Source organism: Impatiens glandulifera, chromosome 8, assembly GCF_907164915.1.
Source record: "Impatiens glandulifera chromosome 8, dImpGla2.1, whole genome shotgun sequence".
Taxonomy (NCBI): Eukaryota; Viridiplantae; Streptophyta; class Magnoliopsida; order Ericales; family Balsaminaceae; genus Impatiens; species Impatiens glandulifera.
In genome coordinates, this window is record NC_061869.1 from 4,802,835 (window position 1) to 4,812,400 (window position 9,566).

At 30.3% G+C, this 9,566-nt stretch overlaps 2 protein-coding genes across 6 annotated transcripts; both read right to left on the reverse strand.

Annotated features, from left to right (window-relative positions):
• Positions 1-1,979: 1,979 nt before the first annotated feature.
• LOC124911297 (probable alkaline/neutral invertase F) lies at positions 1,980-4,402 on the reverse strand. Its single transcript, XM_047451761.1, has 5 exons — positions 4,224-4,402; positions 3,642-4,073; positions 3,132-3,563; positions 2,501-3,059; positions 1,980-2,421 (listed from the first exon to the last, which is right to left on the reverse strand). Exons 2-5 carry the CDS (start codon positions 4,053-4,055, stop codon positions 2,123-2,125), a joined length of 1,704 nt encoding a protein of 567 aa, XP_047307717.1. The 5' UTR covers positions 4,056-4,073; positions 4,224-4,402; the 3' UTR covers positions 1,980-2,122.
• Positions 4,403-6,432: 2,030 nt separating this feature from the next.
• LOC124912269 lies at positions 6,433-8,904 on the reverse strand. 5 transcript variants are annotated; one of them, XR_007096651.1, is made up of 4 exons: positions 8,793-8,896; positions 7,981-8,148; positions 7,422-7,660; positions 6,433-6,655 (listed from the first exon to the last, which is right to left on the reverse strand). XR_007096651.1 is itself a non-coding variant. In XM_047452858.1 (3 exons), the coding sequence occupies exons 1-3, from the start codon at positions 8,886-8,888 to the stop codon at positions 7,624-7,626; spliced, it is 291 nt and encodes a 96-aa protein (XP_047308814.1). In that variant the 5' UTR covers positions 8,889-8,904; the 3' UTR covers positions 7,384-7,623. The 5 variants fall into 5 exon arrangements, 2 of the variants coding, with proteins under 2 accessions (XP_047308814.1, XP_047308813.1); XR_007096650.1 differs by having other exon boundaries at positions 6,433-6,661; XR_007096649.1 differs by having other exon boundaries at positions 6,433-6,686.
• Positions 8,905-9,566: the final 662 nt, after the last annotated feature.

A 9,566-nucleotide genomic window follows, 5' to 3' on the forward strand; every position in this document is an offset into this window, starting at 1 on the left:
ACTCCCAAAAATTTTCCCAACAAAAATTATATAAATTAATCTTAACGAACAACTTGTAACAATGCCCCACATGGAAACTATACACGTCTTGCCAACGCATAACGTCTTATTCAAATGAGGACACTTGTTTGTGTCCTATCAAAAGTACAACTCTATTATGGGACGAACTCTCCATAATGTTTAATCTCCTTATATATCTAATTTGACTAGTAAAATCAATATATCGAGAATCAAACATGTTCAAATGAGGACACTTATTTTCATCCTATCAAAAGTAAAACTCTATTATGGGACGAACTCTCCATAATATTTAATCTCCTTATATATCTAATTTGACTAGCAAAACCACCATATCGAGAATCAAACATGTCCATAACTCTTACATTTCTATATATAGTAATGCAAACAAGCTTAGGATACGTCGTAGTTAGACTTTTGACATTACACCAACTATCATCTCAAAAACTAATCGAAGAACCATCCTCACAATGAATCTTTGCTCATGAAAACTTTTCCACATAAAATAAATTTCCCTCCAAATACTACACCCCGCTGTATAATTAAACATTTTTGTGAACCACCAGACCAATTGTAACCATACTTATATTTGATCATCGACGCCTAAAGATTATTTGGTTCTGTTGCAAATCTATAGCACCATTTTGATAGAATATTCTTATTAAAGGAAATAAGATCTCAAATATTCAAACCACCTCAATCTTTAAAATATTTAACATTATCTCAACTAACTAAATGACAAAACAATGAGTTAGAGGATTCCCCTAGAAATTTACACATTATTCTCTTTATTTTCACCGCCACACTCTTAGGAAAATGAATAAAGACATCAAATATGTGAGCATATATGGACAACACACTCTTAATGAAGATTAATCGACCCCTTTCGAGATTATTTAATTTTCCATCTAAACAGTTTACATTTTATTTTAGTGATAATTGAATCTCAAAAGATTTTGAAACGTAATTTAACACCCAATAGAAAGATATGTTGATGGAAGATCACCAATTCTGAACTCCAACACATTTGTCAATATCATACTTCTTCTATTCGAAACATTATCTGAGAAAAAGATGATTGACTTATTAACATTCAGTTAAAAACTGGAACATACACACTGAATACCCATAAAATATCCCGAAGGTGCTTAAAATTTATGTAGGTAGCCTAAACCATGCAGAGCGTGTCATCAGCGAAAAACAAATATGATATTGAAAAATGATATATTCTTGATCCACAACTCACTCCACGGATAAGTCCTGAGTTTTCTACGAACGCTGTCATTTTTAAGAGAGCTTCTATAACAATAACGAACAAGAGAGGAGAGAGTGAATCACCTTATCTAATCCCTCGGAAACTCTAGAAAAAACCCTGAGAACTATCATTAACAGTGACATAAAACTTAGTCGTCGAGAGACAAAATCTAATCCACCCAATCCATTTTGCACTCATTCTCATTATGTCTATTACATCAAACAAAAACTCTCAATTGACGTGATCATAAACTTTTTCGATATCTATCTTATATTTTAAATTATTATTTTTATTTATATTATATATTAATATTTTTTAAGTCATTCTATAAAATTTAAAAAAAAAAATCAACACATTCTCAAAATTATAACCTATCATTATTTTCTCTCAAAACTTGTAAAAAAAAATCCTTAGCCAAATAAGAGTTGTTGTATGGATAATAAAAAAACCACAATAGTAGATAAAGACAAAAATAAAAGTCAGAATTCTTATCTGCACATTAACTTATATGTAACACCTTTTGTTTATAATTGGGAGTTGGGACAATGATAATAAATCTATTATTTTGTTATTTTCCTATCTTTATCTATTATATATGTATATCTAACAATAATAATAATATTTAATTATTGATTATTAGTATATATATAATGTTTGAAACTTGTTTTTGGTGAACACTTGTATAGATTTTGTTTGACATTGTAAGTTCAAATAAATGCTTAACTTCTTAAAAAGAAAAATAATAATAACACAACACACTTAAAGACTTAGATTCATATGGAAGAACAAAAACCATTATTCTTAACACACACAAAAAAAAAAAACAATGATCATAGTAGAAGATCATCATCAGCAACACACCCATGAAGCAGATCTTTTGATTTGAGGTTTCATCTGTTTATCTTCTTCCAAAGCTATCATTCCAACATGAGAAGGATCTTCAAGCATCAACTTCGCCACCAAATAACCTGCAACCGACCATGTCTGATATTTCCTCGCCTGTTTTCCAATAAACCTCCCCATCTTCCCATCATAATATTCCGGCCATTGATCTTTCAATAATCTCGTCTCCGCCAGCTCAATCGCCCTTCTAGCGATCTGAGGTCTTCCGGTTTTGATACACGCGGCCGTCAACAGCCAAAGCAGCACTATAATTCAAACATATTTGAAACAAAACGTTTATGAATGCATATTTGGTGTAATTAGACTTTCCAAATTAAACAATACCTGGCCATGTTCCTCCATTATGGTAACTCCAAGCAGTGTTTTTCGGATCATAACCAGTTACAATCCTCCATTCATGTCCTTCCATAGCAGGATAAGTAATCTTCAAAGGCATTTCCCCAATCAATTCATCCCAACGAGCTTCAATCAGATCCATTATCGCAGACGCCTGGTCTGGAGTTGCCAAAGAAGAAAGGATTGCCACGCAGTTTCCTAAACAGAACCATCTGAAGTCCATTCTCGCAGGACTTACATTTCCTATGAAGTAACCACCTCGTGTTGGCATGAAATCGAAAACCCAATCGGGTAACGAGTCTGGCATCACGTTAAACTTGTTTACAGCTGTGTGTGAGTATTCCTCTGTTTTGTAACGGTAAATATCATTCAATTGTTTTATATCTAACCAGAAGTAACTTCTCATATGGAAACTCAATGCATGAAGACGTTTAACTATGAGATCGATCATTTCCTTTCCACCATGATCTTGTTTTAGTAGCTGTAATGCGCATCTTAATGCCATGAAGAAAAGTGCTTGGATTTCAATTGGGTATCCATAAATCCCCTGTTTTGTATCACAATCAAAGTCAGATTACATATACAAACAACAAACAACAAAAACCAAGATAACTCTCACCATTCTTCGATCAATCATAGAGCATCCATCTGCACAAAGGAGAGTAGGAAATGTATCAAATCCTTCAGACAAGCATAAAGTAAGTATTAACCGCATCCCCCTTTGGATTTCAGGAGAATCAGCCAAAGATGTATCCCCTGTCGACTTAGTATACGCCCTGAGAAGAATTATCCACCAAAAACCCGAATCAACAGGAGCAACTCTCCCAATAGCACTTTCACCAAAATCCGCCATTATAGTTTCAGTATTCCTAACCGGATCATGAAGAACCTTAAAACTCGCAGGCATAACACCTTCCCCAAGCTTAAATTGATCAACCCTTTTCTCCCATGATTGAAGTCTAAGTGTTTTCAATAGAAAGTTTTTCACAATCTCAGGTTCACCATTCATTAAAAAAGCCATAGCACTTGGAACAAAATCCCTAACAAACACCTAAAACAAACCAAATTTATCAAAACCCAAACTCCAAACACCAAAATCAAATCAAGAAAGGAACTAAACTAATTTAACCTGATCATAGTTAAGTTCTTCAACAGAATGATCAACAGCAGCAAGAGTACCAACCGGTTGTCCCCGGAAATGAACCAATGAACGTCTAAGGGCATCCCATGCTTCAAACACTAAAGGGTGTGGCTCAAAATGCATAGATCTAGGTGTGCTGAAACCAGATCTCCGACCAGTTGAAAAACTATCAAGATGTTCAAAAACCCGAGAAGATGAATTCTCAGAGTTTCTATAAAGTTGTCGCGGCGGAGACAATGATAGATCATTAAACGACCTCTCATCAAATGACCTTTTTCTCTCCATGCTTAATGGCCGTTGCCTGTCCGATGTTAATCTCGACATAAGATCCGAATCACCTATTTCAAAGATCGAATTTGGTTCCTCTTCATCTTGCTGTTTCGTATGACCATTTTGAGACATTTCGATTAATTCTGTTTCCTATGAACAAATTTAAAACAATCTTAATGACCTCGAAAATACATACAAGCTGTCAATTAGAAAGAAACATAAGAAAAAAAGGAAGACAACCCTCCTCGTAAACTCATACAAGATTAAGAATTTTTGAATGGACGAATCAAATAAACTAACCTAAACAACTGGCCGACTGGAGAAACAAGAATGAGAAGATCCCAGTACAATACTATTCAAATTCCACACACTCTCTCTCTCTAGTTCTTGAATAAGACGAAATTACAGATAAGATGGAGATTTTTGAAGCATGAAAAATGTGGGTTGTCTGTCCCCACTATAAACTAATAAATAAAAGATGTAATTAATGATCGTTGAGAGTTGAGAGCCAACTATATAATGAAATTCTAGAGAGAGAAAATTAGATTTAGAGAGGGTGATAACCGGTGAAAGAGATGAAGATGACCGGATGAACAAGTAAAGTTATAAAGAAGAGTGACCGACACGTCAGATGAGTTTATCCGAGTAGGATATTTATTTGCTGACGTGTCATTTTTTCAACGGCTAAAATTGGAAATAATAAAGCGTGATAGATGATGAATGATTTATTTTATTTATTTATTTATTTATATATGTTAGATAGTGCGTGCGTTAAGCGTGTTTCCAATATGGTAATTTATTTTATTTATTCAAGTCAATGGGATGGTCTGCCAATTATATAATTTTAATTTATTTATTTTTGTTTTTTCGATAATTAAAATATTAATTAATCCCCACTAGTAAATAAAAAAAGTCTTAATTTAATTCTCACTCAAAACAAGAATTTTTTATTTATTTTATTTTACCATATTTAGATTCTTAGAATTAGAAAATAAGGATTTTTCTTTTTGACCCATAAATTCCTCGAGATTTCCCTTTTGACCCACCAAATCCAATTCCCTATACATTTCTTTCTCATAATCCGGGCTTGGATTAAATCTAATTATATTTAAAAGAATGTGATAAAGTGAATTATTAGAATTCAATTAATTTTTAGTATTTAATATTTTTTTTTAATTTAAATAATATAAAATTATTTTATTAATTAAATGAAATAATTGGTTGGTTGGTTGTTTGTTTGGTGGGATATTGTGTTATTTACGTTAAAGAAGTCTTTTTTTTTTTTTTTTTCTCATTTTTATTATGATTTAACAAGCCATAATTGTTATTATGTATAGCTTTACTTTTACTTTATTTTATTATTAATTAAATATTTCATCGTGATTATTGCTTGCTTGTTGTTATATAAACTCATCATTAAATATATATATATATATATATATAATAATAATAATATCATTTTCTTGTGGACCGGAAAGACTTTAAGAGATGTACCGTAGTCATTACATTTTTATGGTCTTTGTTAACAACTAAAACATTACCAACTTATAAATATTTATATTTTAAATATCAATTTTTTTATAAATAAAGTTATTTTAAAAGTCTACAAGTTGTAAAAAAAAAATTATGAATGATTAAAATAAAGAATTGATTGGTTGATAGGAGATTGGAAAATTTACTTTAAATAAGTTTTTAAGGCTAATTGAGTTTAATTATAAAACAAGATAATCTTATATAGAAGTTTTAAACTTGATTAACACTTAAAAGAAATAAATTTAAAACTCATCAAGATAAGAAATATTTTAAAGCTCGATTATCGAAAAAAACATATTAATTAAGTTAAAGTGAGTTCATAACTAATTTATAAAATAAAAAAAAATATTAAAGTTGTCGAAAAAAATCATATTATTTTCAATTAATGAAATTTATGGATGTCTCACATTAATCAAATGAAGTATTAAAGTTCCTCTTATTATTATTATATGTTTTTTTTTTGGATTTTGAAAATAACTTACAAATTATTCAAAGTAATCCAACTAGATCTTCTACTTTATTTATTTTATTCCAAATGGATTATGAAATAAGATTTCATTGTGATTATTGTTATCAATCTATTAACTATAATATCCATTTTATTGACATTGACAGGAAATAGAAAATAACAAATGAAGAGATATGCCCATCTAGATAACACATTAAAATTTATGGTCTTAATCAATCAAATATTATTCAAATAAAGAAGGACCATAAAATAAAATCCAATATATTGTTAACATATTTAATAACACATATTTTAAATATTATCCCAATATTTAAATAATATAATAATATTATTATTAATTTTATTAGAGGCATAAGTTAGTGTCTATAATTTAAAAATACTTGGTGTGAATTGAAAAATATTAAAAAATTATAATAGCTTCTAAAATTCAAAATACAAATATTAAAAAAGTAAGAAACATAGAAAAATTGATAGATATTTACTTTATAAGATTGACTTGTAATGAATATTTTTTTATTTTTTTTAATATTAATAATGCTAATAGTTTTTAAAATGTAACAAGTAGACAATTCAACCAGGTCCATTCTTATCCACAAATTGGAAGAATAAAAAATAAAAATAAAAAATCTTTTAAATCAAAACAAGACTTTTGAACCATCTATTCTCTTCATTTCTTCCTACCAGTGTCGGCTGTTTTAGCTGTCTCCCAACTCCCTTTAATTCAACCAAACTGGCCCTACCAGGAAAAACACTATGTAAAACTGCAAGAAAAAATATCAAATATTTTTCTTAGAAACATTTTTTTCATTTTGGTTTCATGTTAAAATGAATGTTAGATAGATAATACGTCCTCTTCTCAAGTTAAGATATTTTTAGTGGGAATCGAAAATAACATCGTACGAATGTATTATTTACTCTTATTGACAAAATATTAAGAATAACAACTAGGCCTAGTTGACTAATGCAGACAAATCTAGTAAGTATAAAATAAACTATTTGAGTATATTTTATGTCATAGTCACTCAAACTTATACAAAAATGACGATTTTTTTAACCCACCACTAGAGGAGCTCAATTGGCAAAGAGATCCAAGGTCAATGTTCGAACCTTAAGTTGAAGTTGGACGTTCTAAACTTCCTAAACTAAAAAAAAAAACTATAGCCCCGGTCTAAAAACACTCGAATGAAGAAAGTATCTGAATGAGGTTTAAAAATTTATTGGTTGTTTCTTATCTGGATCTACCTACAAAACCAGAAATGGTCAATAGTTGTTGCAAGAATCGGTGTGGTTTAGATGAACAAACATCATGGATTGACCAATCACTCATCAAATATTGCTTATAGATAAGCATAAAAGCAGCTCATAAGTCATAACCATCATTACTTATGGAACAAGATGGGAATAATAATGCCTACAGAATTGACTCAATGAGTTATATTTGACTCCATGATTGATTGATGAATTGAGAAAAAAGTTATGAGAAATGAGAAGAGTACCTTTTTTTTACATGACTCTTCTACCATCTATAGAATTTCATCCACTGAAGATATCTCTATATGATTAGAGTGGCTAATTTAATGAACATTTTACAAGCATCAAGGTCTTCAAATATCAAATATCATGAGATGAAATGGAAGGAAAAGAGACATATCTAATCGTCGTGAGTTTTCTCCTCTATACTTGACTTGCTGATAATTATTACACCGACAACAATAAGTGTCGCACCTGCAAACCACTAAGATAAAACATGTGTGTATTTTCAGACAATTAATGCTAACCAAAATATATAATCATTCTTTTTGCTATGAGGACGCTAACATGAATATGCAAATGAAGGGAATTCAATTTAAGGTCAAACTCAAGTCTTTCCAACACCCCTCTATGCCAAAGTAGGCAGCTATTCAACTTATTTGTTGGTTTTTGAAAATTAAAATTTCATTGTCCATAGAACACAAAACCTATCAAATTCAAAATATCCTGCAAAAATTGTTCTGGTAGTTTTGGAATCTAGGACCATTTCAAAAACATGTTCTGTTTGGGAATCTATTGTAGTACCTGCAATGATACAGTTTCATCGAAAAGAAGGAATCCAGCCATGCCTGAACAGAGGAAATTGATGGCAAAATTTGTCACTGTAGCTTGCAGAGATGGGAGAGCTTTCAAGCTGCTAACATAACATCCCCACATGACGACATTGAACAAGATTACCAAAGCAAATTTGAACTGTTTGAATAAGAAGTTAAAAAAAAACAATCAATCAAGGTCAATAATAGTCTAATAATTTTAGATATCAGAGTCAAGAACAAGATCAAAAGTGTTCTCATACATAGAATTTTCACTTGTTGGGACAAAGCAAACCTCAATACTTTCCTCTAATTCCATTCTCGAGACTTCATTTTACGATGTTGTGTCCCACATCATGTGTACTAAAGTATTTTCTAGTTTCTCTAATTACAAGTTGGCTTTGAGCTATCGATATTCTTTTCTATCGCCCTTTGTCTATCTAATTCGATCACTCTATCTTCTCTTCTCCCTCAATCTTGCATATCTTCTTTCTGTCTAGTTACATGACTAAGACTAAAAGTAACATGTAAACATAATGAATGGCGACTAGAAGTACTAAAATGTAAAAGAATCACTCAGTTTCCAATCCATGCTTATACATCAAAGATCAGATCCATGACATAAAATAATCAAGTGAGAAATTCAAATGATATTTTTTCAAACAAGGATCATAATGCATAATCAATATTTGCTATATGTCTACTATTCTCGATTCCAGCGGCTAAATCACGACCTAGGTTCATAAATTGAATGAGAATCAAGTACGAATGTGAGTTGCTGAGGTTAGAGTGTATTATTATTACCTGAGAATCGAAGTATTTGGAGCAAATAGCGGCCATGGCGGCGTTAGCGCCGGCGAATATAGCCCAGGCGTAGCCTTTCTTCTTGTTGCCTTCCATCACAATTCAGATCCAACAAACTAGAAATTTAGTTTTATTTATTCAAAATAATAATAGTTTAATTTACTAATAAAATTTATTTATTAATTCTTTTTAATTCAATAAAAATCATTATTTAGTATTTGAACCTCAATAATCACAACTTTATCTTTGTAAGGTTTAAAAGTTTTCTCCCCAACCCTAATGAAAGTTTGTGTTTTTTATTTAATTAGTTTATCCATTGATAACAAAAATAACAATTCTATCTTTATTCGATTTTGTATAACTATTTTCACAAATCACATATGTTAGAAGAGGGTCAAAACAAATGCGAAAATTTGAGACAATTTAAAATGTGTATCTAAAAAAATACTCGATTTAAAATATAAATACATCTAAATTTAAATTGATAAACCGTATATAAATTAATGTTATTCCAAAGTTTTATGAAAAATAAATACAAAAATTACCTCTCTTTCATTTTTCTTCTCACTTTTTGGCAATGTTTTGAAAACGATTCCGGTTATAATTTAGATTTTTTTGACGAATTTCAGTCCGAACGGTTCTATCAGTCGGACCCCTGGTCGAACTTTTTTTATTCTTTTTAAGATGTATGAGTCATTAATTGTTTAATTCTGAAAAAAAAAAATAAGTGACAACACGAGTTAATACATTTTCTCTCTATAGTATATTTACCTA